The 27,612-nt window shown below is 65.2% G+C and overlaps 1 protein-coding gene across 1 annotated transcript in view; it reads left to right on the plus strand.

The window, feature by feature from the left end:
* The first annotated feature begins 2,159 nt into the window (after positions 1–2,159).
* Positions 2,160–27,612, plus strand: part of LAMA5 (laminin subunit alpha 5) — a 51,770-nt gene continuing 26,317 nt past the window's right edge. Inside the window, exons 1-11 of the mRNA XM_042979978.1 lie at positions 2,160–2,456; positions 6,730–6,882; positions 16,230–16,347; positions 17,045–17,163; positions 17,252–17,422; positions 17,513–17,610; positions 23,802–23,917; positions 24,124–24,242; positions 24,395–24,485; positions 24,666–24,800; positions 24,954–25,016. Of these exons, the coding sequence (XP_042835912.1) occupies positions 2,160–2,456; positions 6,730–6,882; positions 16,230–16,347; positions 17,045–17,163; positions 17,252–17,422; positions 17,513–17,610; positions 23,802–23,917; positions 24,124–24,242; positions 24,395–24,485; positions 24,666–24,800; positions 24,954–25,016 (1,480 nt within the window). The remainder of the gene's footprint in view (positions 2,457–6,729; positions 6,883–16,229; positions 16,348–17,044; positions 17,164–17,251; positions 17,423–17,512; positions 17,611–23,801; positions 23,918–24,123; positions 24,243–24,394; positions 24,486–24,665; positions 24,801–24,953; positions 25,017–27,612) is intronic.

Consider the following 27,612-nt stretch of genomic DNA (forward strand, 5'->3'; position numbering starts at 1 on the left):
CTCCCCCAGCCCCTTTCACCACATTCTCCTCTGCCCACGTCACCCCCGACCCTCCCAGGCACCAGATGCTCCCAGGGCAGCTGTCTGCCGGGAAGCAGCTAGTCCCGGGTTAACCCTCCCTGCGCTGGGTGCCTTGGCTGACTCAGCACATTCTCTGGCAGCCACCCTCCGGGCTGCTCGATGCCCTCGGACTGGGAGGCCCGGCCGCTAGGCTCAGAGGGCTCCCACTCACCACCTCTGCCCACCGGCCCCTCCAGCGACGTTGGGAAGCTGACCTGGGGTGGGGGTGGGTTCCCAGCCTTCCGCGCCCAGACCACCAGGACCCCCAGCTATCAAGGGGGTGCCACGGGCCAGGGCGCGGTGCAGTGAGGTCCGCAATGGGGGGTGGACCCGGGGTGGGGGCAGCTGAAATTGCCCATCTGGGAACTCTGCTACTGCCCGGGGGTGGCTTTCTGTCCTTCACAAGGGACCAGAAATTAGCTCATGAGCTGGCCTGCCTCCTTGGGGACCCCAGAGATCTCCGCATCCCCCCGCCCACCCGGCCGCCCTCTGGGCCGGCTCCTCCCCCGCTCAGAATCTCTCCTACAAAGGTACCCGCCTCTTTCTACCCTCCCCCAGGTGGAAGGACAAAACTATGGCGGACTGAGGGGGCGGAGGAGGCTCATCCCCCTTGCCTGTTTCCCAACTTGGAAGACAAGGGGCCTCCCAGCTCCCTTGGGATACAGGGTCTGCGGGAGGCCCGGGACAGCTAGAAAGATGTGGATGATAGTGCGACCTTCCGGAACAGCTGTGGCTGCAGGACCCCACGAGGACCGGCTGCCCGCCACCGAGGACCGTCCAGGGGGTCCCACGCGGGACATACACCCAGCTGGCGTGGCTCAGAGAATGGGGGGAGCTGCCAGCTCAGCAGCTGCGCAACACCCCCTCCCCAATCCCCCAGGCTCCCCATGAGGCCGATTTGGGCCAGGAGCCCGAGGGGAGGAGACCCAGTGGCCACAGCCACCCAACCCAGAAACAGCTGGGACCGAAACTGAGTTCTGGCCTCTAGACCCCGTCTCATTTCCCAGGCATCTTCCAGAGAGCGAGCGCTTGCCCAGCGCGAGGGAGTGGCCCCGAGCAGAAGATGGCGGAGGCCACCGGCACCTCCCGGGCACAAGGGTGGGCTCGCAGCCGGCCCGGGGCCCCACAGGTGCTCAATACATGTCCTTTGCAGCCAATCTTCGCCGCACCCTCAGGGCTCTGAGCACCCTCCCTTTGCCACAGGGGCCCACAGTGGGCACCTGTGCCCTGTGCCTCTTGGTCCATTTCCCTATTCCAGAATATCTCGAAGCCAAGCCTGGTGCAGGTGGGAGCTAGCCAGGTCGAATCTGACCTGGCCGCCCCAGGGGCGCCTGGGGTCTCCGGTCCGGGTCTTCCTATCCCTCTCTGCAGTTGGGATTTCCTTAGGGCCCCCACTCGTGGCCAGTCATGGCCGGTAAGAGCGCACTTTCTCCACCTGCAGAATGATGCACACACGGGGGGCAGTAGGAGAGAAAAGCCAAAGCTCCAGCGACAGAGGGTGAGGTTGCAAGGGGTCTCCGGAGGTCCAGTCCCCGGGGGGAAACCAAGAGTCCGGGCTCCGGCGGGGCGGTCGCTCTGGACGGTGTGCCGGTTCTGGGGTGGGGGGCGTGGACGGGCTGGGCCGCTGTTGGGACAGACCGCGAGGGCTGGCTGCTGGGCGAGCGCGCCTGACTCTCCGGCGCAGCGCCTGCCCCCGGGCCGCCGGGGGCGCTCGGCCGCCAAGAGGTGCCCAAAGTTAGGGAAACCAAGAGCGGAGCCGCCGGGCTGGGAGGAGCGGGCCGGGCGCCGCGGCCGAGGGGGCGCCGCTCGGGACCGGGAGCCAGGCCCCGGGGCGGGTGTGGGGAGGGGGGCCGCGGTGGGGCCGCGTCCCCACGGCCTGGCCCCGGGCCAGCAGGTGCCCCTTCCGGGAGGCCGGCCGGGCCGGGGTCCGAAGGGTTAAGGCCACCGGCCGCCCCTCCCCCGCCCCTTCCCCGGGGCGCGGGACGCGGGCGCCCGGGCGGGCCGGGGCGGGGCCTGACGTCCGCGGGCGGGGCGAGCCGCCGGCCGCCGCCGCACTCCCGCCGGGCTCCCGCGGCGCCGTGGTCCCCCGGAGCTGGAAGATGGCGAGGCCGGACGCGCGGCTCTGCGCGGGGTGCGCACGGGGGCCCCGGAGCCCCGTGCCGCTGCTCCTGGCCGGGCTGGCGCTGCTGGGCGCAGCGCGGGCGCGGGAGGCGGCGGGCGGCGGCTTCAGCCTGCACCCGCCCTACTTCAACCTGGCCGAGGGCGCCCGCATCACCGCGTCGGCCACCTGCGGCGAGGAGGCCCCAGCGCGCGGCGCCCCGCGCCCCACCGAGGACCTCTACTGCAAGCTGGTGGGCGGCCCCGTGGCCGGCGGAGACCCCAACCAGACCATCCAGGTGCGCGCGGGCCGGGACTGGGTCGCCGCCGGGCGGGGCGGGGTGGCGGGGGCCCGGGCGCCGGGGCGGACTTGGCGGGGAGCGCCCAGGTGCGGACCGAAGCCCGCACGTCTAGTAGGGACGCCCTGGTTCCGCATTTCGGGAAACGGAAGGGACCCCAGCTCGGCCATTCGGGCCCGGCCAGAGAAGTGTGCGTCCCCCTCCGTCAAGGCGGGACGCAGCGTGCCCGGGGCGGGCCGTGGCAGGGCGGGAGGGGGCCCGGTGCCCGGTCCCCGGTGTCCCCAAGTCCCGGGGTTCCCGGCGAGGGCGGGACTTGGCCTCCACAGCGGCTGCCTGTGCGGAGGGGGTGGGCCCGCTCTGCCTTCCCCCGGGACAGGCTGGAACCTGCTGGGTGGGGGTGGGGCTGGGGTGCGAGCTGAGGCCGGGTGTTCCTAGAGTTAGGGGCCAGACCCAGGAGGCCGTCACTGCGGATAGCAGAGGGTTGAAGTTCTCTCTGGAGGTCTAGGGACTTGGTGGGACCCTGGGGGCGGGGGGCGGGCAAGCAAACAATGGTATTTGGAGCTGAGCATGGGAAATGCAGACTCAATCGGGGGCAGCGTCCCTGCCCCGCAGGTGCTGAGTCTGTGGGCTTCCGTCTCCCTCGGGAGACGTGGTCTCAACCCTGAAGACCCCCTGGAGGCATGCCCACCCCGCCACAAGTGTGTAGGTGGAGAATGGGCCAAGCGGTACCACCTGACCAGGGAAGCAGGGCCGTTGAGACGCTCTGGACTTCAGCTGAGGGCTGGGGGCCTGGGTTACCCTTGCGGGGGCAGGGGCGGGTAGGGTCTGCTCCGGGGGCCCCTTGACACCCCTGCTGAACCTTAGGGAGAGTGGGGGCCCGGGGCTGGTGTAACCTGAGTCCTTCAGTCCTGGTAGGAGAGGTTGGGGGAGGGGAGGAGGGCAGTTGGAGTGTGGATTAGCTGGGGTGGGTGATGAATGGAGGAGTCTCAGCTGGGCCCCCTGCACTTCCTGCCTGCCCACTGCCCTTGGCCCAGGGGAGGGAGGGGCTGAGAGGGGGCTGGTGCCACAGAGCCCTCCTGGGACAGAAGCGTCACCTCCCTTGGGCTCCTGGGCTCACCTTGTGCTCTCCTCTGAGCCCAGCACAGCTGATATAAGAGATGTCAAGCCCACATTTCAGGTAGGGAAACTGAGGCCTGGAAAACCTGCTGGAAGCCCCACAGCCAGGCCAGGATCGGGCTGGGGTGGGCAGTGGAAACCTGGGTCCCTGCTGCAGCGCCCCCACCCCCCCACCCCTGCCACATCCGGTTGATGTCAAAGAGGCTGGTCTCAGGGAGCTTGTATGTGGGTCTCCAGAGCTGCCCCAGAGTGCCTGGCTGAGCCCTTGCTGCTGTCCCTCTAGAGCATCTGCTGCCCCCTTACAACTCCTCACTGCGCACCTGGGGGGGGAGGGGGGGATGGCAGAGCAGCAGCTGCCAGACCCCTGAAGGGAGGGGCCTTTATTGCTTAAAGGAGGAGCTTGGGGGCCCCTGGTCAAAGCCTCTTTCTTCTGCTTCTCTTAACTGTGCAGTTTCTCTCCCTGGGCCTCAGGCTTCTCATCTGCAAAATGGGCACAGTACGAGAGCCTTCTTCACCTGAGTTTGTGAGCTTAGCCTGAGGACCCTGGGAAGCCATCAGTTATAGTGACTTCTGACAAACGTGGTGTCACACAGGGGGGAGCAGGCCCCGAGTGAGCCCCCACAGCGCATGGTCGGGCGAGAAAGAGGAGGAAGCTTCCCTTTGAACGACCGTAGCCCTTGTTGGTTAGCGTCCCGGTTCTGAGGCTGCCAGGTGCCCTGGGAAGATCACTTGGCCTGGCAGACACAGGCTGAACAGCCGTGTGGCCTTGGACCAGTCCCTGGCCCGGCCGGCCTCTGTCCTCTCCTCTAAGGGCAGAGGGCCTGCTCACCGCCCTGGCCTTCAAACGGGCTGGTGATAGGGCCTCGCCCACAGGCCCCAACTGGAGCCGAGGGCCTGGGGTAGGACGTGCCAGGGTGGTGACCCCCACCTTCTGTCCATCCTGAGAGCTCAGTCTTGTGCCAGCATGGGCGCTGGGTCACGGAGGATGTGAGGCCCAAGGATGGGGGCTGGCTGGCAGCCCCCAGGGCCCCTGGTGGGGGCGTCCCATCTGGGGCCCGGGGTGGGGGCTGCTGTCCGGGCAGGACGGGCACTGGAGCGGGCAGAGGGCAACTTGGCATTCAGGCCCTTGTGGCCTCAGGTGGGCATTGCAGGGATTCCGGGCTGGCCCTGGGCCCTGCAGGGGAAGTCGGGGGCTCAGCTGCCGGCGCGGTGACTCACGGGGAGGGGCGTGTTACTCCTGTTTCCTCACTGTGTTCCCGGCAGGACCCTCTGTGGGAGGGAGCCTGGTTTCCCCAGCGCTGCCCACTGTGAGCCAGAGCCGGGCTGGCAGGCCGGCCGGGAGAGGCGCCCGCCGTAGCCTCTTGTGGGGACTAGAGAGAGTCAGCTCTCCTTGACCCTCTGGGTGGGCCTGAGCAGAAACTTTCCTGACCTGCCTTGACCCTTGACCCAGCTTCCACATGGTGCTCCCAGGCTTGGTTGGGGGCGGGGGGTCTAACCACAGGCAGCCTTCTCTGGGAGGCCCACCGACCCACCAGGTGGCCCTGCCCGCCTCCCTGGCTTCGGGTGTGGGGTCACCACGTGAGCTTGGCCGTGGAGCCACCCACAGACATGACACCCACCGTTCTGGGTGGCCGCTGCTCCAGCCCCTAGGTGTGGCCGCTCTGGGCGGCGCGGGCTCAGGGGCGCAGTCAAGAGCTGGGCGGTGGTCCCGCCACCACTGAGCTCCGGGCCCCTGAGCAGGGGACAGTGACCAGAGAATCACTAGTAGCCAGACAATTTCAGGCCCTGTGATAGGACGAAGAGGCGGGTGATGTCCGGGGCTCGGCTGGTTGGCTGCCTGGGTGGTCTAGAGCTCTGGGGCCCTGCAGAGGGGGCGACATCTGAGCTGAGACAGGACAGGAGATGAGGGTCCAGAGCCCACAGGCGGGAACAAGGTCTGAGACAGGGTGACCCGGAGCACCTGGCACCGGGGGTCCTGGAGGCTGCTGGGTAGAAAAGGCTGGGTGCCCAGGCTCCGTTGCATTTTGGTCTCACTGTCCTGGGCCCGGGGCAGACGGGTCCAGGAGAGGCAGGGGCCCGCCTTGAATTTGTGGAGGCTTGGGGGCTCTCTTGGCTGCCAGGCCTGGGAGTGGGGGAGCAGGGGATCTCCCACGCTCCTACCTCCAACTCCTAGGACGAGGTCTGGCCCCCGGGGAGGTTGGGAGGGGTGGGGCAGCCACATTTCCCAGACACAGCCTCTGGGGCCTTGGTCAATGCCAAGTCCCAGAGGGCGGCCTTTGTGTGCGGAGGGATAGCAGGTCTGGTTTCCTCTGGGGTGGGGGTTGGGTCTCCACTCGGCCTGAGGCCAGTGCCTAGCTGCCCCCCCCCCCCGCCGTGCCCCCAGGCTCCCAGCACCTGCTCCTCCCTGACAGGGACGTCTCTGTCCCCCCCAGAGGATAGGCCCCCGGCAGGTGGCTGGACCGTGGCAGAAGCAGCTGCTGGGCCCCACGTGGGATCCGTTAATTGTGCTGTGGCCGAGGCAGGTGCTAGTGTTATCCCCACTCTTCGGATGGGGACACTGAGGCTCACGGTGCTGTGACCTGGCTTCGTCCCAGGGGCTCAGCGGCGGCAGAGCCTGGAGGTCTAGGCCTCTCCTGCCGGCTGCCCACACGCCTCCACTCTGGGCCTCTCCCCACAGGCCGCCGGAATGGCTTAATTCCGTCTCTCTGGAGACCCTAATCCAGGCTCTGGGTGAGAGCCCGACTTGGGGGGAGCTGCTGACGGAACTGGGGAGGCAGCCTGGCTCTAGCCGTCCTGGCCACCTGGACCCCTGCCTCCCTGCTTGGGGGGGAGGTAGTGGTGACATCCCCCGCCCGGCCTTCTTTCCCCTCAGCTCTGGCCGCGTCCTCCTTTTTCCCGTTTCTCCTTGCTTCTTCCCGGCCGGGGCCTGGAGCGCACACTCCACTCGCCTCCTCAGGGAGGCCCACGCTGGTTTTCCCACCTTAGGAGGGGGCCGCTCTCCCGTTTCCTCCGGGAGGGGTGTGACCGTGTCTCGACGAGCCAGGTGCCCTGAGTCCAGCCCATCACAGGCGCTCCGTGTGTGTTTGCTGGGCGGACGAGGGTTGGCAGGTTGGTGGGCGGCAGGGAGACCGGCCATCTGAGCTCCCCGTCCCCGCAGGGCCAGTACTGCGACATCTGCACCGCCGCACACAGCAACAGGGCACACCCCGTGAGCAACGCCATCGACGGCACGGAGCGCTGGTGGCAGAGTCCGCCGCTGTCCCGGGGACTGCACTACAATGAGGTCAACGTCACCCTGGACCTGGGCCAGGTAGGGCCCCTCTTTTGCCCCCGCACCCCCCACCGCTGCAGCTGCGGCTGGAGAACTCACCGTGGGGCCCCGGGAGAGCCCTGGGGACTGGGGGGAGGGGGGGGGGCTGGGCACAGGTGGCTGCTGGCCGCAGGCCCCTTGCCTCCGGCCGACGGAGGCATGGGGGTGGGGGCCTTCTGTGTGTTTGTCAACATCGCTGCTGCACTCAGGGAGGGGGGAGGGGGGAGGGGGCTCACCAGGGGTCATGGGGTGAGGGGACAGCTCGGAGGAGGGCCTGGTGTTTACTCAGAGGAATTCCTCTGCCTGGAGCCTGGCTCCGGCTGGCGGCTGTGGGAGGAGGCCCTGGAAGTGGACATTCCTGGAATAGCTGCGTTGCAGCGAGGCCACCTTGGGGTTAGGTGTGCGTGCTCAGGCCAGGCCCTGTGCTCTCCTTGGCCTTTGAGGTCTCTGTGCAGGAGGAAGGTGGGGCCGGGCATTTCTCAGTGACACACGAACCCCACTTGCTGGCTCTGGGCTGCGTCAGACTCCCCCGGGCTGCGTCCTGCTCTACGTGTGGCTTTGCCAGGTGCCTGGCCTTGGGGTCCTGCCTGTGAAATGGGCCAGCAGTCCTGTTGCCTCTGCTGCTGGGACTTCAGTGGGGGCAGGTGGATGAGCCCAAGCCCAGAAGCAGCCAACACTGGGTCTTCTTGGGGTCTGGGCCCCGAGGCCGATCCTGCCAGACCCCTGCCTGTTCACGGCGGTGGCTTGGCCACCGTCCCGGTGTGTGACCTGGTGGGTCTCTGCTCCTGGTTGAGCCTCCGTCCCGCTGTCACCCTGATGGTGTTAGGAGAGGTGGTGAGGTGGCCGGAAGGGCGGGCCCCATGGGCAGATTTAGGGTACGTTGTTGGGATACCTTCTGCCCCCAGCCGGGAGGCCCGCAGGCCCGGCCCAGGGGAAGGTGGGCAGCGAAGGGGTGGGTTCAGGCCCCAACAAGTGGCCTGGCATTTCCAGTGGGAGAAGCCGCCGAAGTGAAGGGGCAGGAGCTGGGCCGGAACAGGGGTGGGCTGGGGGCGGCCGCCTTTAATGGGCTCCCTGCCAGGGGCTCCTCCGGGCTGGTGGTGGTAGCCGGCCCGAGTCTGCAGGGGGCTTGCTCCGTTTCCCTTCAGCTCACTGGGTTTTTACCACATCTGTGCTCTCCTGTCCTCTGGGAGGGGTCTGGGAGGGGCCTGTGGGACCCTGGGGTCCTCCTCTCTCTGGCACCGCCGTGGGGGTCCATGGGAGGGAGGGCGGGGACGTGCAGCCCACTCCTGCTCCGCTCCGCGGTCAGCCGGGGGGACCTGTGCTGAGCTGGCATACTCTTGCCTCCTCACCTCCTCCGGGGGACAAGCCCGGCCGCGGAGGGAGAGAGGGAGGCCCCTAGCTGGGTGCACAGTGGCCCAGTCTCCATGGCCACCCCAGGGTGGCCGCAGAGCAGGTGGGCACGATGTCTCCCTGAGGCGCAGTGAGTGGGGCCAAGGAGGAACTTGGACGGTGCCCCACGCCCTGCAGCTCTGGCCCCTTTGGGCTCCGTGGCCCCTGAGCCGTGGCCTCCGTATCTGTGAAACGGGCCAGAATTGATGAGGCTGGTGGTACATTTGCTTTGTGGACTGGTTCCAGGCCAGCAAGAGGGTTTCACTGCATGTGTATCTGGACTCTCCAAACCTCGGTTTCCCCAACTGTAAAGTGACGCAGAGGGGAGAGGGGTCATTTCTAGCTGTGTTTGGGGGAGATTGACTCACCCATCCACCTAGCCATTCTTCTCTCTCTTTGTCTCCTCCCCTTCCTTCCTGTTTTCTACCCACCCATTCAGCCAGCCAGCCACCTACCTATCCATCCACCCACCCGCCCGCCCACCACCCACCCACCCATCACCAACCCATCCATCCATTCACCCACTAATATCTCTTTTTATCCACTCATCCCTCCCTCCTTCCTCCCCCCGACTTTACTGACTGCAGACAGATCCCCCAAAGCCCCAGTCTTGGTTGGGCCAAAGGGCTGCCAGCCTGGATTGGGTTGGGGGACAGGGGAGGACAGATACTGCCTGATAAAGTGCTTTGGAGTTGGATGGGGCACATGGACCCAGTTTCTAACTTTGTGGGCAAGAGAGATGTCTTTCCTGGGGATACTTCCCGGTCAAGACGGAATTCTGGAGGAAATTCCCGAGTTTGCCACCTTCCCTCTTGGAAAGGGAGCTCATTGCTTGCTCTTCCCTGAGCCACCGAGCAGTGACTGGGTCCCTCCGGGGCGCCCTGCTTGCTGGGGCTGGGGATGGAAAGCAGGTCCTGACATCAGTGCCCCGATGTAGGGAAGGGGGAATTCAGCGAGGGCTCGGAGGGCAGAGCAGCAGCTGCCTGCGCGTGGTGGGGAGGTGTTTTAGGGAGTGGCCCTAGAACTCGGCCCTCACAGTGACCTAGGTCCGAGCCCTCGAGGCCCCCCCTGGCCTGGTGATGGAGTGGCTGATGCCCAGTCAGACTGGGGATGTCCCCAGGGCAGGGCCCTCCAAGCGCACTCCCTGGGGCGGATGGGGTGACAGGCTCGGCCCGAGGGCGGCCGCTTCCAGGTTTTCCGCCGTGGGGGCTAGGCGGTCCCGCGAGGCGTGGGCCCTGGGGTGGGGCTGGGCTTCTGTCAGGAAGCCGGGCTGAGCGGGCAGTGGGGCTGGGCACACCCCCTGTGGCGGGCTGCCAGCAGCCTTTGTTCTGGGATCTGGAGCGGATACCCTGGGAAGGGGGAGGGGGCAGCTGGCATCGGGCATCGGAGGCCTTCCTGCCTCTGGAGAACTGGGCAAGGGGGCGGGTGGGCCACAGGACAGCTCCTAGCCATGGTGGGTGGGCCCGGGCTGGGGGGGCTTGATCCCTGCAGCGTCTGTGTGTCTGGAGGCGGTGGGGCCCATGGGGCCTCGTGAGCCTGACCCTTCTTTTTCTGAGTCACTCGTATCCTTGTGTGGTCTTTCCCGTCTCACCGTGGAGCGGGAGCCGTTGGACCCTCCTCCCTCCCGTTTTGCAGATGGAGAAACTGAGGCTCTGAGAGCCCAGCCCTGGCTGCAAAGGGCATGGGGAGCCCAGGCCTTGGCTCCCTGCCCTGCTCGCCTTGTGGACCTTGGCTGGGAACCCTCAGACCTGAGAGAGCCAAGCTGCTGGTGTGACCAGCCTCAGAACTGGGCCTCCTCTGGAGGGGTACAGAAAGACTCTACTAGCTGGCACTTTCCTGGGTCCCAGTGACCGGCCTGGGGGTCTTCCCGGGAGCCTCCTGCCAGCCTGAGGCTCCCCCTTCCCCCAGGGCAGGGTGGATGTTGTTCTGACTGCCCTGGCTCAGGCCCGCGCCACAGGGTAGGTCCAGGCTCAGGTCCTGGCAGGTAGGTCCTGCCCCCTTCAGGGGCTCAGCCATGGGGTCCCAGGCCTTTCCCCCTGAGCCCAGTGGTTTTTTTTTTTTTTTTTTTTTTTTAATGTTTATTATTTTTCTTCAGAGAGACAGAGACAGAATGAGAGTGGATTAGGGGCAGAGAGAGAGGGAGACGGAATAAGCAGGCTCCAGGCTCCGAGCTGTCAGCACAGAGCCCGACACGGGGTTCGAACCCACAAACTATGAGATCATGACCTGGGCTGAAGTCGGATGCTCACCCGACTGAGCCACCCGGGTGCCCCCAAGCCCAGTGGTCTTAAGGAGCTGGGCACAGATACCTGGGGGTCGCTGTGGGGCGGACCCCCTCCCTTTCCAGACACCCCCCTGGGGCCTGGCCATGGAGGAGGGGCTCTCCTCAGTGGTCCTCTCCCTCACCTGCCCACTGCCACCAACTCCCCAGATCTGGCTTCAGGTGGGGATGCTGATCCCCTCCCAACTGCGTTCTTGCCCTGTGGCAGGGGCAGGTCAGCCCTTTGTCCCAGCCCTGAGAGGTATGGCCAGGTAACGGTACAGAGGGACTGGGGCCAGCATCAGGGTGTGAGGCCAGGGTGAGGAGTCTGCCCTCCGTGGGGGACAGTGGGGAGACAGGGCGCCAGCAGCCACCGCCCACCCGATGAGGGTGCCGAGGAACAAAGCCTTGGCACAGCTGGTAGCCACCGGTGGGTGAGCCCCCGTGGGCACTCGGGGAAACTGAGCCAGTGTGGATGGACCAGGACCCTGGTACTGGTTTCTAGATGAGTTGTCGGGCTTGGTCCCAGCCGGGCCACGTGGCCTCTGTGCCTCCTGGGCTGTTCCCTCCTCTAGAGTGGGGACAAGAGCACCTCCCTGTGGACTTTGTGCCTCAGCAAGGGCCCCAGAACCCACTGGCTGCTTTGGCTGTTGGGGTCCCCCGTGTGGCTCTGCCCTGCCAGCCCCGGTTCTGGGCAGGATGCCCTCAGAGGCCGGCCGGCTCGGGCTCCCCTGGCAGGCCTCCTGGTCCCCGGGTGCCTGCTGGCCTGGCTTTCTGGCCCAGCTGGGCACTCGGCCATGCGGCCAGCACCCTGGGAGTGTCATCGGGGTTGTTCAAGGGAAGTGGCAGGAAGTATGACCGAGGCTGGTGGCCGGGCTCTGGTTACGGAGCCCAGCGGCCAGGACAGGTGCGGGGGCTGGTCCGGACATGGCCCCTTGAGCTGAGCTCCCTGGGGGAAGACAGTGAGGGGGTCCTGGTGGCATCCCTGGGGTAGACATCCCCCCTCTGCCGAGAATGAGCGAGACCCTTTACTCAGAGGACACAGGGCCAGAGGGGCCCCCATGGTCACACGAACCACCCAGCACAAGGCACACACACCTCCCTGCCACCTCCCAGGCCTCCCCTCCCAGGCCCCGGTGGCCCCCAAAGCCTCCTGTTTTCTGTTTGTAAACAAACCCCATGCATCGGTGACTAGCAGCCCCACTCACCGAGACCAAACTGTTTAGGTTTGGGCACCCCCCCGCCGGGATAAACTCTACTTCCTGTGGCTTGGGATTGACCATCTGGCCTGACCTGGGCCAGGCTGCAGGGAGGAGGGGACGGGGGGCAGTGAGCTTTGGGCTGGGGCTGGGCCCGAAACCCTCCTTCAAGGCCTCGGTGGTTGGGGTCTTTGAACACCTGTCGGAGGCCCTTCCACGCCCCCCATTCCCTGAAAGTCTCCCCATGCCGCTCTGCCTACCCGGTGCCCTGACCAGCAGTGTTGAGGCCCTGACGCCTCTGCGTATCCTCTGTTTCCGTGTCCTGCCTCCGTCCCGACAGTGGCTTTCCAGTCCTTGCCTCTCCTGGAACTGGTCCACGTGTAGCCTGTTTTCAGTCTCCCTGTTCCCGCTGTGTGGACGGCCATGCTTATTTACCCAGTTGGGGGCTTGAGTAGACACGCCCGGCCCAGCCTCACCGGCCCGTGCCACGGCATTGATCGTCATGGATGTTTCCAGATGGGGTCCCTGCTTAGAGGGGTGCAGACGCGGGGGTGCTGGGCCCTGAAGGTGGGGGGATCCAGGAGGTCAGGGAGCTAGCCCGGACGCCTGGTCTAGGAGGGACTTCCTGCCTCCGCTGGACCACAGTTTGGGACCCTGGCCCATCCCGGGAATGTCCCAGGCATCGGCATGGGGCCTTGCTTCCTTCAGGGCCAGGGCTGAGTCACACACTGAGGGGTGATTCACACCGCCCAGCCCAGCAGGGAGGAGGGGCTGGGCTTCCACACACCGCCCCCCCCCCCCCCCCCACCAGGACAGAGGCGTCAGGGCTGGCCTGGGTCTTTCCAGCTCCGAGATGAGCCGGGGCAGAGGTGGCCGCGCTGGACGTGAGCACCTCGCACTCCCATGTTCCAGCCGTGGCCCTGCCTTTAGTGATGTGGGCGCCTTAACTGAAGAGGTGGCTGACCAGCTGTCACCCTCTGCCCCCCCCCCATCCCTGGGGGTGTCAGGGGCCCCTGGTGGGGTCTGGAGTCCCTCCCTATGTTGTCCGGACCCCAGCCCTGGCCCCTGCACATTCCCCTCCCCCCACCGCTGCCTTGGCACCGAGCATGTATTGGGCACCGGGTGCCCTGTGCACCCTCCCCGCCACCTCCAGGGACAGGTGGTGTCTTCCCGTTCGGAGCTTTCGGAGAGACACCGCGCCCTGACCCGCACCTTTGCCATGATTGTCTTCCGACTGTGCTGTGTCCAGGGAGGGGACGCACAGCCACCGCAGTCTCTGGGCCTCCTGTCCTGGCCCCAGCCCCCCTCAGGCAGTGGTCACCACCGGGGCACGTGCCCTCCCGGGTCAGGAGGGCGTGGGGGCCAGGGGGCGCGGCGGCCGAGAGGCAGGTCTGGCTGCCGTCCTGGAGACGTGCCTGCCCCGGAATAGCCAGATTTTTAAAAATAACTCGGAGGCTTTTGTTTGGCTCTAGCTTTAAAAGACATTTTTTTCCTTCTGCACAGAACTTCGCAGCAGCGGGAAAGGTCAGCCCCAGCTGGCAGCGGAGCCCCGCGGGCGGGCGGGCGGGGGGAGGGCCGTGTCCAGGGAGGCCAGGGGTCTGCTCCTGCTCCCAGGTCACATCCAGGGCAGCTGTGCGGCCCTGGCAGCCGGAACCAGTTGGGGACAGATGGGGAAGGCTGGGTGCACGGCTACGTCCCCTCCAGCCTGGGGCCGTGGGCACAGCTGTCTGGGGCCCCCCGGGTGACAGGCCGGTGACGAGGTGGCAAACAGACGGAGGCAGGGGTCTTGCTCGCGTCTAGGGCGCTGCGCACGGGGTGGAAGTTTCCGTGCTGCCCTCGTCCCGCTGCTCCGTGCGTTTGAATCAATATTTGTGCAAGTGCCCTGAGCTGGGAAAAATGCGACCGGCCGCCGACCTGGGGGAGGGACAGAGCCGGCCAGCGGAGGGCGCAGCCTGGTGGCCTCGCTCAGGGAAAGGCGGGGGTGGGTCCCAGGGGGCTTGGCGGGAACTTTCATTTCCTCGGGGCCTCTGCTGGGGCCGAGCTGCCGCCCCCACCCAAGAGCAGCCTGTGGGCACCTGACACGCACCCGGGGCCCCCCCTCCACCTGCCATGCCCCCCTCCTCCCGCACAAAGACCCCTCCTGCGGGAGGGGCCATTGGAGGTCCCCGGGGCTCCCTGGAGTGCCTGAGGGCTGGCCAAGGTGTCAGTCTGGGTGTGGGGTCTGTGCCCCAGAGACCCAGCCCCTCCCCCGCGGGCAGCACTGAACGGACGATGACCTCAGAGCCTGGCTGTGGGTGGAGAAGCCCGCGCCCCCACCCCCCTCCCCGGGGAAAGGCGGCTCTTGGCTTCAGCTGGGCCTGTCTCTGAAAACTCCAGGCCTTCTGGGAATGACAGGACTCGGAACGGGTGTGTCCCAGGGGCCTGGGACTTTCCCGTCCCCCTCCCCCCATTCTTAGCGGCCCGTGCCCACCTTCCCTCACAGGATCACCGCGGCGGCCTCAGTTGATGGGGGTTGACTGTGGGCCTCGGGCAGCCCTGAAGTGGCCCCTGCCTCGTCCCGTGGGGCCCCAGTGCTCTGTTCCGGGGCAGCAGGCGCTGGCGGGGCCCTGCTGAGGGCACGGTGGGGGGCCTGATGGGTGACGTCACCTCTGAGGCTGCTGCACCGTCCACTGCCTACCCGGGGGGGCCCTGGGAGTGCTCCTGGGGTGGGGGTGTGGGCGCCCCACGCGGCCTGTCTGCTCACTCTGTCTGGTCTTGTGTGGGACCCCCCCGCCCCTCCTGAGTGCCCAGCCTTCCCTGTGCAGATTAGGGGCCGTCCGAGTCCCACTGCCCGCCCTGCCCGTGTCTCCTTGGAGCCCAAACACACCCTGCACGGGCAGAGCCTGCACAGCGGCCCTGCCGGCTTTGTTGTTCCCTTAGCGGCGGGGCAGAGGGCTGGGGGAGGGGAGGCGCTCACTGGCCCTCAGAGCTTCGAGGCCTGGAAAACACTGTCCCTCCCCCATCCCGTCAGCACACAGGGGAGGCTGAGGCCGGGTGGGTGCAGGGACACCACCCCCCGGAAGCATGTGTGCAGGGGCAGGGCAGTCACGCCCGGCTGGTGTGCGAGGGTGGGCCTCCTCAGCCACTCTGCCTCTCAGGGGTCTCGGTGGCCCAGCCTCATCATCCAGGCCACGGCCGGGCAGGCGCCTGAGCCTCCTGGCTGTTCTCAGTGAGCCAGAGCCCTTTCCTGGGAACTGTGGCCCAGGGTTGGGGCTCTGGATGCTGATGTGGGGACCCCCTGCCATGCGCCGCACCCCCAAGGAGCTGGGTCCACAACCTGTAAGGGTCCTCCAGCCTCCGTGGGGCGCTGCCTCTTGAAAGGGGCTCCTTCATTACCTCGCCCCATGTGTCTGCATACCGGGGCCTCCGGAGCCAGCATGGGTGGGCTGCAGTCAGGAGGGCTTCCCCGAGGAGGTGTCCCGATTGCCCTGTGGATCCCGTGTCGGATGGGGCTGGGGGATCAAGGCTAACACCTGCTAGGCTGCAGGGCCGGGGAAGCAGTCGACAGGGGAGGGACCCCACCAAGCCCCTGGAGGCACAAGACATTAGGGACATCCAGGGATGCTGTCCTCCGGTGAGGAAGAGGTGAGAGGCATACCTCCCTGGAGTGAGGTTGTGCTGGGGCAGAGCAGGAGAGGTGCCCCTGTGCTGCCTGCCGGTGCTTGAGGGATTCTGGGTGCCTCTGCGGGAACGGCTTTGCCCTTCCCGGGCTGGGTGCCGCCCTGACACGCCCCGGGCCCTGTGAAGTACCAGCTCCTGGGCTGGCGAGGGTTCCTTGGCCCAGATCTGAGAGGGCTTATGGTCCAGCCCCTCTGCCCCACTGGGGTCTCCTGATGAGCACAGGGACCTGCCGTCGGGGCCTCCGGGGCCGTGGGCCGGTCAGTGGGAGAGGGAGCTGGTCCCGAGTCAGCTCTGAGAGTGCCATGGGGTGACCGGGGTGAGGCTGGAGAGGGGCCCCGTTCCGGGAGCTGCTGGCTGTTTGAGGAGGCCAGGCTCATTTGGGAGCTGGGGCTACCGTCTGGCCACCTGCCCAGGCCGGCCACCAGAGCCTCGGGGACAGTGGAATGAGCCCCTGACTTGGCCGGCCAGCCTCGCTGCCTGGGCACTGTGGACAGACTGCCCCTGTGCCCCTTCTACCCCGGCCCCCAGGCCTGCCTGCAGACTCAGAGCCTGACCCATGTGCCGCTGGGGCAGAGGTGGAGGGAGGCACCCCAGGCCCAGGAGGGGAGACTGTCAGAAATGGGGGTTCCCACCCTCAGTCTCTGTGTCCCCAGCATGGGCCTCGGCAGCCACAGGCCTGAGCCAAGGGGCTGTGCCCCGAGCCGGCTGGCCTTCGTGGGCCTAGCCCACGGACGTCCAGCGTGGGAAAAGAGGGCCCCCCCTTACGGGGTGGGGTGGCCGTCCAGGCCCTGAGCTGAGGGGAGGGGGCCTGGGGGCGTCAACACCTCACCCTCCCGCAGGTTTTCCACGTGGCCTACGTGCTCATCAAGTTCGCCAACTCGCCGAGACCGGACCTCTGGGTGCTGGAGCGGTCCACGGACTTCGGCCACACCTACCAGCCGTGGCAGTTCTTTGCCTGTGAGTCTCCCGGCCGGGGCTGGCCAGGGGCGTCCCCTGGGGTGGGCCGCCATCCCCGTGCTCTCTCAGGGCCCCGAGTGCCAGGCCTGCCCTCACGCCCAGCTTCCGCGCATCAGGGCCGTGGGGCGTGAGGTCCCAAATGCAGGTGCGTGCTCAGCAGTTCCTTTCCCTGACGTGGGTCCGGGCTGGGTCCAGGCGCTGGTGATGCCAGGATCTCTGGTGCCACATCTTGGCTCTCACTAGACCGGCTTCATGGCCCAGCAGCTCCAGGAGCAACAAGGGAGCCGGTCAGGAGCCCTGACGTCTCCCTGGCGCACCTGTCCAGCGCCACCATGACCGGCCATGTTGATGGGGACGCTCCCGCTGGGTGGGCCTGGGTCACGGGTCCCTCAGAACTCCGGGGGCGAGAGTGAGGGCGGGGAGTCCTCCACAGGGCAGTTGGGAATGGTCCCCCAAGCACGGGATGAGGAGGGCCATTGCGGGGGGGGGGGGGGGGGGAGGGGTGGGCACTTGTTCTCTGCAGAGAGAGGCCGGCGTGGCGAGGGCCACGCCCTCCTGGGGAAGCTCCCTTCTCAGCAGGTGCCTCGCCCCTGCAACAACTGCCTGTGGGGCCGGGCGGGGTGGCCCGTCGAGGCACAGCAGTGTCGGGGGTGCCGCTGGGGCCCTGCGCCCTCACCTTCCCGCCCGGTTCCCACAGCCTCCAAGAGGGACTGCTTTGAGCGGTTCGGGCCACAGACGCTGGAGCGCATCACGCGGGACGACCACGTCATTTGCTCCACCGAGTACTCTCGGATCGTGCCCCTGGAGAACGGCGAGGTGGGCTCTGGGGCAGCACGGTGGCCGGTCCCTGCTGGTCCGGTGGTGGCGGCCCACACCCTGGCCTGACCCTTTGCCCTGTGTGCAGATTGTGGTATCCCTGGTGAACGGGCGCCCGGGGGCCATGAACTTCTCCTACTCACCCCTGCTGCGTGACTTCACCAAAGCTACCAACATCCGTCTGCGCTTCCTGCGCACAAACACGCTGCTGGGCCACCTCATGGGCAAGGCGCTGCGGGACCCCACCGTCACCCGCCGGGTGAGACGCCGACCGGTGGGCCCCAGGGGCGGTCTGGCCGGGCCGGGGCTGGTGTGGGTGGGCCGTGGTGCTCACCGCCCACGGGTGCAGTATTATTATAGCATCAAGGACATCAGCATCGGTGGCCGCTGCGTCTGCCATGGCCACGCGGACGTCTGTGACGCCCAAGACCCCACGGACCCCTTCAGGTGAGGCCCGCCTCTTGCCGCCAGTCCTCATCCCCTTCCCCGCTCCGGGGCTTGGAGACCCGGTGCCGCCGCCCACCACGTCCCCGGATGACGCGCCCTGGCTGCCGTCCCACGGCCTCGGTTTGCTCACACGCGCGGCGAAGCGGGGGGGGGCAGCGTGCGTGCGGCTCCCCAGGGGGCCCTGGGCCTGGCTCGCACCCGTCTGCCCAGAGGCCGGCAGCGAGGGGGTTCTTGTTCGGCCCTCCGGGCTGGCTGCTTCTCCCGCCCCAGCAGGGGAGTCGGGCGGGCGTGGGGACATGCCTGAGACTGCACGTCCTTGTTCTCTAGTCCTCTCCCTTCCCTCGGGACACAAATAATACCTGCTCTGCTGTCCCCGTGCCTGACCTCGTCCCCCACCGCAGGCACGGGCCCGGGAGCATCTGTTCTGGGGAGACCGGGAACGTGCGAACCTGTACCCAGTGTGGGGTCCCTGCGGGGCTGATGCTGCAGGGCCAGGCGGGTCCGGGGCGGACAGAGGTGCCAAGAGATGTAGCCGAGTCTGGATGGGGGGCCCGTGGAGACCCCTGCCCGCTACGGGGAGCTAGCAGGCCGCCCCTGCCGCTTCCCTGGCCTTGAAATCCCGCAGCCCCCACCTCATGCATTTGGGGTGGGGGCCTGCGCTGTGCCCTCTGCAGGCCGTTGTCCACACCCCCACTTACGGGGGGGTGCAGATGAAGCCCGGAAGCAGGGGAGGTCACCCCGTTCGTGGCCTCATGAGCGGCGAGCCCCAGGCCTCCTCAGATACGGCCGATGGGTCTGAGGAGGGAAGGGTACCTTCACCTGGCCGGAGGACGCAGGCTGGCTGCCCGCCTCCCGGTGGCCCTCCGGACCCATCCGGCCCGTCCTGCGGCCCTGTGGCCCCGACTCGGGCCCTCGCCGGCAGCGTCGGCTGCTGAGCTCGGGCCCCGCTAGTTGCTCTGGGAGATCGGGTGCCAAGTGGGAACACGTGCCAGCTGGCCGAGGCGCCTGCTGGGCGCCAGACCGGCCTCGGAGGAGACGCGGGCCTGCCCTTGCCTGCCGGGAAGGCGTCGGTATCTGCTCTGACTCACCTGCACACGGGTGTGGACGGGGCTCAGCTCACCCTGTGGGGCACGAGGGGTGGTGCCCACGGGGCGGCTGCCCCAGAACGACAGACGCCGACCCCCCCCCCCATGCCACGTCCCAGAGCTCCAGCCTGCTCTGCTCTCCCTGTTCCCATCTCCCACACCTCTGCCCTCCTCCGGGGGGAGGGGGGGGGGAGGCTCTGCCCCTTACAGCCCCCGACCCACCATCTCCCGTGGGTCTCTGCCTCCTCCCCCGCCTCGGCCTGCACCATCCCCACCTCCTCCACCTGGAGCACCCTCACCTCCTCCTTCACCTGGAGCACCCACACCTCCTCTTCCTCCTCCACCTGGAGCACCCGCACCTCCCCCTTCTCCTCTACCTGGAGCACCTACACCTCCTCCTCCACCTGGAGCACCCGCACCTCCTCCTCCTTCACCTGGAGCACCCTCACCTCCTCCTCCTCCTCCTCCTCCTCCACCTGGAGCACCCGCACCTCCTCCTCCTCCACCTGGAGCACCCCGCACCTCCTCCTCCTCCACCTGGAGCACCCGCACCTCCTCCTCCTCCACCTGGAGCACCCGCACCTCCTCCTCCTTCACCTGGAGCACCCGCACCTCCTCCTCCTCCTCCTCCTCCTTCACCTGGAGCACCCGCACCTCCTCCTCCTCCTCCTCCTCCTCCTCCTTTACCTGGAGCACCCTCACCTCCTCCTCCTCCTCCTCCTCCACCTGGAGCACCCGCACCTCCTCCTCCTCCACCTGGAGCACCCGCACCTCCTCCTCCTCCACCTGGAGCACCCGCACCTCCTCCTCCTCCACCTGGAGCACCCGCACCTCCTCCTCCTTCACCTGGAGCACCCGCACCTCCTCCTCCTTCACCTGGAGCACCCGCACCTCCTCCTCCTCCTCCTCCTCCTTCACCTGGAGCACCCGCACCTCCTCCTCCTCCTCCTCCTCCTCCTCCTTTACCTGGAGCACCCTCACCTCCTCCTCCTCCTCCTCCTCCACCTGGAGCACCCGCACCTCCTCCTCCTCCACCTGGAGCACCCGCACCTCCTCCTCCTCCACCTGGAGCACCCGCACCTCCTCCTCCTTCACCTGGAGCACCCTCACCTCCTCCTCCTCCTCCTCCTCCTCCTCCTTTACCTGGAGCACCCTCACCTCCTCCTCCTCCTCCTCCTCCACCTGGAGCACCCGCACCTCCTCCTCCTCCACCTGGAGCACCCGCACCTCCTCCTCCTCCACCTGGAGCACCCGCACCTCCTCCTCCTCCACCTGGAGCACCCGCACCTCCTCCTCCTTCACCTGGAGCACCCTCACCTCCTCCTCCTCCTCCTCCTCCTTCACCTGGAGCACCCGCACCTCCTCCTCCTTCACCTGGAGCACCCTCACCTCCTCCTCCTCCTCCTCCTCCTCCTCCTTTACCTGGAGCACCCTCACCTCCTCCTCCTCCTCCTCCTCCACCTGGAGCACCCGCACCTCCTCCTCCTCCACCTGGAGCACCCGCACCTCCTCCTCCTCCACCTGGAGCACCCTCACCTCCTCCTCCTCCTCCTCCTCCTTCACCTGGAGCACCCTCACCTCCTCCTCCTCCTCCTCCTCCTCCTTTACCTGGAGCACCCTCACCTCCTCCTCCTCCTCCTCCTCCTTCACCTGGAGCATCCGCACCTCCTCCTCCTTCACCTGGAGCATCCGCACCTCCTCCTCCTTCACCTGGAGCACCCTCACCTCCTCCTCCTCCTCCTCCTCCTTCACCTGGAGCATCCGCACCTCCTCCTCCTTCACCTGGAGCATCCGCACCTCCTCCTCCTTCACCTGGAGCACCCTCACCTCCTCCTCCTCCTCCTCCTCCTTCACCTGGAGCACCCGCACCTCCTCCTCCTCCTCCTCCTCCTCCTCCTTTACCTGGAGCACCCTCACCTCCTCCTCCTCCTCCTCCTCCTCCACCTGGAGCACCCGCACCTCCTCCTCCTTCACCTGGAGCACCCTCACCTCCTCCTCCTCCTCCTCCTCCTTCACCTGGAGCACCCGCACCTCCTCCTCCTCCTCCTCCTCCTCCTTTACCTGGAGCACCCTCACCTCCTCCTCCTCCTCCTCCTCCACCTGGAGCACCCGCACCTCCTCCTCCTCCACCTGGAGCACCCACACCTCCTCCTCCTCCACCTGGAGCACCCGCACCTCCTCCTCCTTCACCTGGAGCACCCTCACCTCCTCCTCCTCCTCCTCCTCCTTCACCTGGAGCACCCGCACCTCCTCCTCCTCCTCCTCCTCCTCCTTTACCTGGAGCACCCTCACCTCCTCCTCCTCCTCCTCCTCCACCTGGAGCACCCGCACCTCCTCCTCCTCCACCTGGAGCACCCGCACCTCCTCCTCCTCCACCTGGAGCACCCGCACCTCCTCCTCCTTCACCTGGAGCACCCGCACCTCCTCCTCCTTCACCTGGAGCACCCTCACCTCCTCCTCCTCCTCCTCCTCCTCCACCTGGAGCACCCGCACCTCCTCCTCCTCCACCTGGAGCACCCGCACCTCCTCCTCCTCCACCTGGAGCACCCGCACCTCCTCCTCCTCCACCTGGAGCACCCGCACCTCCTCCTCCTTCACCTGGAGCACCCTCACCTCCTCCTCCTCCTCCTCCTCCTTCACCTGGAGCACCCGCACCTCCTCCTCCTCCACCTGGAGCACCCGCACCTCCTCCTCCTTCACCTGGAGCACCCGCACCTCCTCCTCCTTCACCTGGAGCACCCGCACCTCCTCCTCCTCCACCTGGAGCACCACCATCACCACCATCTCCAAGCCCCCTGCACCCTCTCCCCCATCTCCGTCACCACCACCACTACCCGCCTGGCTCTGTTCAGAACCCCTCACTCACTCTCCTGCTTTCCTTTGATTTGGAAGTTACACGTTTTCTTTCTGTTGCTGTGTCGTTGTGTCAGTTGTCTGGGCCGCTGTGATGAGATACCATAGACACGTGGCTTATCAACAACAGAAACACACTTCTCACTGTTCTGGAGGCCACGGCGGCCCACTTCCTGGTTCTTGGTGTATCTTCACGTGACAGGGGGTGATGGAGCTCTTAAGGTCCTTTCATAAGGACACTAATCCCACTAACGGGGGCTCCACCCTCAAGACCTAATCACCCCCCGAAGGCCCCACCTCCCAGTACTGTCACCTTGGCCGCTAGGTTCCATGCGTGAGTTCTGGGGGACGCAGACATTCGGCCGGTGGCCGTGCTGTTTACTGTAGTGGTGAGACCCTTGCTTAGCGTCGGGCATACGTGACCAGATCGAAGCGTAACCAGCTGCTCTGTGGCCCTGATGACACAGCGCCCAAGAGCTCTGACCTCGTGCATGGTGCTTCCGTCCAGTGGGAATGTGTGGTCTCTGATGACGGCTGTTGTCTGTGGCTGTTTTGTCCCCACTCTTGGGTGGGCGGGTAGCTTGGCCGACTAGAATTCTGGTTGACGGCTGTGTCTCTCACACTTCAGAGAAAGCATTTCGCTGTCGCTTGGTGTCCTCGATGGGTGGGAGAGTCACTGTCACATGCACCGTTGCCCCTCTGGTTTGTCTGCCCCTTCTGGATGGTTCTGTGACCTTCTCTGCAGAATATCTCTGTGGCATCAAGGAGTGGTTCTGTCTTCTCTTGCTCAAACTCATGCTTTCTGAATCTGAGAGAGTGTTTTTGTTGGTTCGGGACCATTCCTGGCCATCGGCTCTGACCTTGCCCCTTACACCTCTTTTCTTTTTCCAGAATTCTGTTCCATAGACAGGAACTTCTTACGGTTTCCTTCTGTCTCCGGACTTCACGTGTGCTTCCCTATCGGTTTTCTGAGCTGCCTTTAGGTGGTTAGTTTAGGTCACTGAACCTCCAGCTGAGAGTAGCCTGTCCGTTATCTGGAATTTTGGTGATTGAATTTTTTGTTTATAGAAGTTCTGATTGGTTCTTTGGCTACACCTGCCTGTTTTTCATAGCGTTGCAAGTTTTGTTTTAGGTTCCTTTGGTTATAACTTGAAACGTTCGTGTTTTTGGTTTCTTCCCATTTGCCCCCAAGTTGCTGGGGTCGTGTCCTGCTGATCTGCTGTGTGGGCTGCGTGTTGTGTCGCTGCTGGGCCCCAGACTGGGAACGATCACTCCAGAGTAGTTTTGTGAGGGCCTTTGCCAAACACCCCGGGGTATCACTAGCCCAGTACCACTTTTTAGATTAATTTTTGGTGCCCTGACCGTGTGGACCGTGGAAGAACCAAACAACAGGTGCGGACTCTACATTACGGACCCTCAGAGCTGGGGTGGAGACAGACCGGCTTCCTGGGGCCACCTCTCTGTGGCAGCCACTCCTGCTTCCTCTTCCACGGAGGCTTCCCAGATGTCCCCTGGCCCTGAGGGCGAGCAGTGTTGATTCCCAAGGCCCTGCAGACACTTTGGGGGGGGGGAGGGGCTGGATCCGTGTGATCTGAGGCCTGGGTCTCCGTGGACCAGCTTCTGAGGTCCTGCTCAGGACACGCACAGTGCCTGCAGCTGCGGTGCTGGCCCGGGACCAGAGTCAGCAGCCCCGAGCTGTGGTTCCTGCCCCCGCCTCGGTTGAGTGACGGAGGTGTGTGTCGGGTGGGGCTTGGGCATGGGTGTTCTGCAAACTCAGTCCTCAGCTGCGGCCAGCTGTCCCCCTGACCACTGAGCCAACAGGAGCTGCTCTCCAGCACAGCAGGCGGGCTTCCAGCCGTCTGGTGTCCACCCCCGCTGGAAGAGGAAGCAGTTCCTGGCCACTTGCCCCTGGGGCGGCGCCCTGGATGCCTGGGGGTATCTGGCTGAGCTCATACTGCTGAGGGAGACCTGGGCCTTGGAGCTGGCCCAGGGAGGCTGTGGGCTCGGCCTTAGGGCCCAGCCACAGGGAGGAGGGCTTAGCTCCATCAAGAAGGACCTGGGGCTCCAGGCTGACCTGCAGGCAGGGGCCACCTACGCTGCCACCGAGTGCCCTGTCCCAGCCCCCCTCACACGCGTCCTGGGCCCTCCTCCCATCCTCCGTGGGGGCTGTGCACAGCCCCTGCCATCTTTCTCCTCGTGTCCCTGTGGGTCCACGGTGGGGCCCCTCCCTCCTGTCTCACGTGTCCCCCACAGGCTTCAGTGTGCCTGTCAGCACAACACATGTGGGGGCTCCTGTGACCGCTGCTGCCCAGGCTTCAACCAGCAGCCGTGGAAGCCGGCAACCACCGAAAGCGCCAACGAGTGCCAGTGTGAGTGCCCTGCGCGTGCCCGCGTGCGCACACACACGTGCTCACACGCCATTTCCGTCAGCGTGCTCTGGCCACGTGGCGGGCTCCGCCCCCCACCCCAGCCGGGCCACACCCGGGGTCACCCGTGGTCTGTGAGGTATGCCCTGGGGGTTCCCGCGAGAGGGGGTCGGGGAGGGCCTGTGAACAGCCACGCCCCTTCTCTCCAGCCTGCAACTGCCACGGCCATGCCCACGATTGCTTCTACGACCCGGAGGTGGACCGGCGCAACGCCAGCCAGAACCTGGACGGCGCGTACCAGGGCGGGGGCGTGTGCGTCGACTGCCAGGTGGGATGGGGGCGTGATGGGAACTAGGGCGCGGGCGGGGCTCTTGGGGGGCGTGGGCAGGGCCCCACGCAGTCTGCGCACCCAGGGCGGGGGGCGGGGGTGGAGGTGGGGGAGCACGCCCGGGCTGAGGGGCCCCGTATCCGCCACCCCAGCATCACACGACCGGCATCAACTGTGAACGCTGCCTGCCCGGCTTCTTCCGTGCCCCGGACCAGCCCCTTGACTCTCCCCACGCTTGCCGCCGTGAGTGGGGTTGGCCCGGGTGGGGCCTTCCGGGGGCGGGGGCGTCCGGGGTCTCCGGCTCCCTGCTCCGCTGGGGTCCCCGCCCCGCCGTGGGAGGCCCGGCCGGGGTCTCGCCCGGCTTCCCCGGGGCCGGCCCAGTGGCCCCGGGCCTGCCGTCTCACGACGCCTCGGCCCGTCCAGGCTGCAACTGCGAGTCGGACTTCACGGACGGGACGTGCGAAGATCTGACCGGCCGCTGCTACTGCCGGCCCAACTTCACCGGGGAGCGCTGCGACGCGTGTGCCGAGGGCTTCGCCGGCTTCCCGCGCTGCTACCGTGAGGGCGTCTGCCTGGGGGGGGGGGGGGGGAGCAGGACTCGGTCCCCAGAGCCCTGGGAGGTGGGGGGACCCAGGGTGGAGCCTCCGGTCCTGCCCGCGTGTCCAGTGGTGCTGAGCCGACCTGGCTGACGCGCAGCGTCTCCTCCCTCAGCGGCGTCGTCCTCCTCCCCCAACCACACCGGGGAACAGGTGCTGCCAGCCGGACAGATCGTGAGTAAGTGTCGCCCGAGGTCCCCGTCCTGCCCTGGGCTCCGCTAGAGCAGTGGGGCGGGGGGAGCCCCGTGAAGGACCCCACGGGAGGGGGAGGGTTCACTGTGCTCACCTTACTTTTGGCTCTTGTGTATTTTTTAAGTTTATTTTGAGAGACAGAGTGGAGCAGAGGAGGGGCAGAGAGAGGGGGAGAGGATCCAAGCAGGCTCCACGTGGTCATTGCTCAGAGCCTGACCTGGGACTTGAACCCACGAACTGTGAGATCGTGACCTGGGATGGAATCAGAGATCAGACACTTAACTGACCGAGCCACCCAGGTGCCCTTTGGTTCTTGTATTTTTATGCAAATAATGCATGTTCGTGCTAAAAAAAAAAACAAAAAAACCCTCCGGAAGGATGGGTAAGTATAAAGCCGAAAAAAAAAGATATGCGAGATTGCGCCATTTACAAATAAGCCCTCTTCCTACAGCCAGGACCTCCCTGTGTGCGTGCACACTTCTGCAGACAGCCACGTGTACATGAGCTTTGTAACTGTGTTTCCACCCGCTGTGGCCGCTGTGGCCCTGCAGACGTGTCCCTTCGTGTTCCGTGTCATCCCAACAGATGTAGCGTTTACTTCACTCCCAATTGTTAGAAATTTAGGTTCTTTCCAATTAAAAAAAAATGCTACGATAAACATCCCTGTAGCTAAAACTTTCCATCAATTCTCAATCATTTCTGCAGAACAATTTCCTAGAAGGTTCTGAGTCACTAGACATGCATGTTCAGGGACATTTTTGGCGGCAGGTTGCCAAACCGCTCTCTGAAACGAAATAGTGTCCAGTGTAGTCACGTTAGCGGCATCAGCGGATGCTCAGGGCACCACCGCAGCGACGCAAGCTGCTTGCGACCGTCAGCCCAGCGGGCAGGACGCTCACCTGTCAGAGACCGCCTCCCCCTTGTCTTTCTGGAATCAGGCGCGCCTTTCAGCAGATGGTGTGTCCCAGTCTGATGGGCAGGCGTTTTTCTTCCGTAACGGCATCCACGTTGCTGGCGGGGCTGAGCTCTCTGCGCGCTCAGCAAACGACGCGTGGCTCACATGCCGGTGCCTCCACCGGCAGGGTCCTCTGCCTTGTGTCTTGGGGACTCTTCTCTCCTGTGCTGCCGTTTTAACCCTCCGGTGGTTCTGTCGACACTTGCGTCTGACTCAGTCGTAGGGAGGTGGTGCGCCCTAAACTCACTTATTCTTGTGTCTCTTCTTTACATTTAAATGTCTGTTCTTCGTCAGTGGCGTAAACAGCGGTCAACAGACTTCTTCCGGAAAAGGCCAGACAGGGCCTGCCTTTGATTTTGAGGGCCAGATGTCCTGTCGCGGCTCGTGAGCCCCGCTGTCGTGTGCCATAGCTGGAAAGCGGTGTGGACTGTGTGAACGTGAATGGGCCTGGCTGTGTTCCAATAAAGCTTTATTTGCAAAGCAGGCAGGGGAGCCAAGCCCTTGGACTGCAGTTTGCTGAGCCCCAGCATAACTCCCCAAAGCCCTCCGGTCCCTGTGGCCCAGGGTTGGCGCTCCACGACGGCCATGCTGCTGGGGTGTCCAGGGCAGTCTGCTCCTTGTCCAAGGAATTCCGTTGTGTCTGTCCTAAATTTTTTTTTAACGTTTATTTATTATTGAGAGAGAGAGAGAGAGCGTGAGACGGGGGAAGGGCAGAGAGAGAGGGAGACACGGAATCCGAAGCCGGCTCCAGGCTCCGAGCTGTCGGCACAGAGCCCGACGCGGGGCTCGAACTCACAGAGTGTGAGATCATGAGCTGAGCCGAAGTCGGACGCTTCACCGACTGAGTCACCCAGGCGCCCCTATTGTGTCTTTCCTAACACAGACCTTTGTGTCTGTATCTGTCGGGGAGACTGGTTGAGGGTTTTCTTGGTGTTTTTCTTTGGTGTGTGTGCCATCTGGTTTTCATTTTGTAATTCATTTTGTAGAATACTTGGGAAATGACCCTCGCTTGGGCGGTTTAAAAATCACGGGAATTACCCATTTCTTAAAAGTTTGATGGGACTTCTGAGGCCACGGGCCCTGACACCTGTTGTTTACTGGAAGTCTTCGACTGTGGTTCTCGTTCCTCCCGTGGTTTTGTATCTGTTGATTTCCTGCCTCAGCCTAAGTCCATTCTGGTCGTTGATGTTTCTTAGCAAATTGCCTGTGTCTTTTGGTTTTGTTTTGTTTTTTATTAAAGAGGTTTTAAGTTTACTTTTTTTGAGAGAGACAGACTGAGCAGGGGAGGGGCAGAGAGAGACAGAGGGAAAGAGAATCCCAAACACGATCAGCACTGTCAGGATAGACCTGAGCCGAAATCGAGAGTTGCATGCTTAACCGACTGAGCCACCCAGGTGCCCCTGGATTTTAAAACGTAGTGGTACAGAGCCACACACAGCGGTCTGTCATGATTTCTACCTTCCCTTTCGTTTCTCTCATTGTCTGTTTTCATTTCCTTTCTTTTCCTTTCTTCCTCTCCTGGAAGTTTGCTTAATATATTGGCGTTTCCAAAACACAGCTTAAGATTCCACCTATGAGACCTGCTGGAGTTTCTCTGTTTGTAGTTTGGGGGAGAGATTTTGTTTCC

This window comes from Panthera tigris, chromosome A3 (genome assembly GCF_018350195.1).
Source record: "Panthera tigris isolate Pti1 chromosome A3, P.tigris_Pti1_mat1.1, whole genome shotgun sequence".
Lineage (NCBI taxonomy): Eukaryota > Metazoa > Chordata > Mammalia > Carnivora > Felidae > Panthera > Panthera tigris.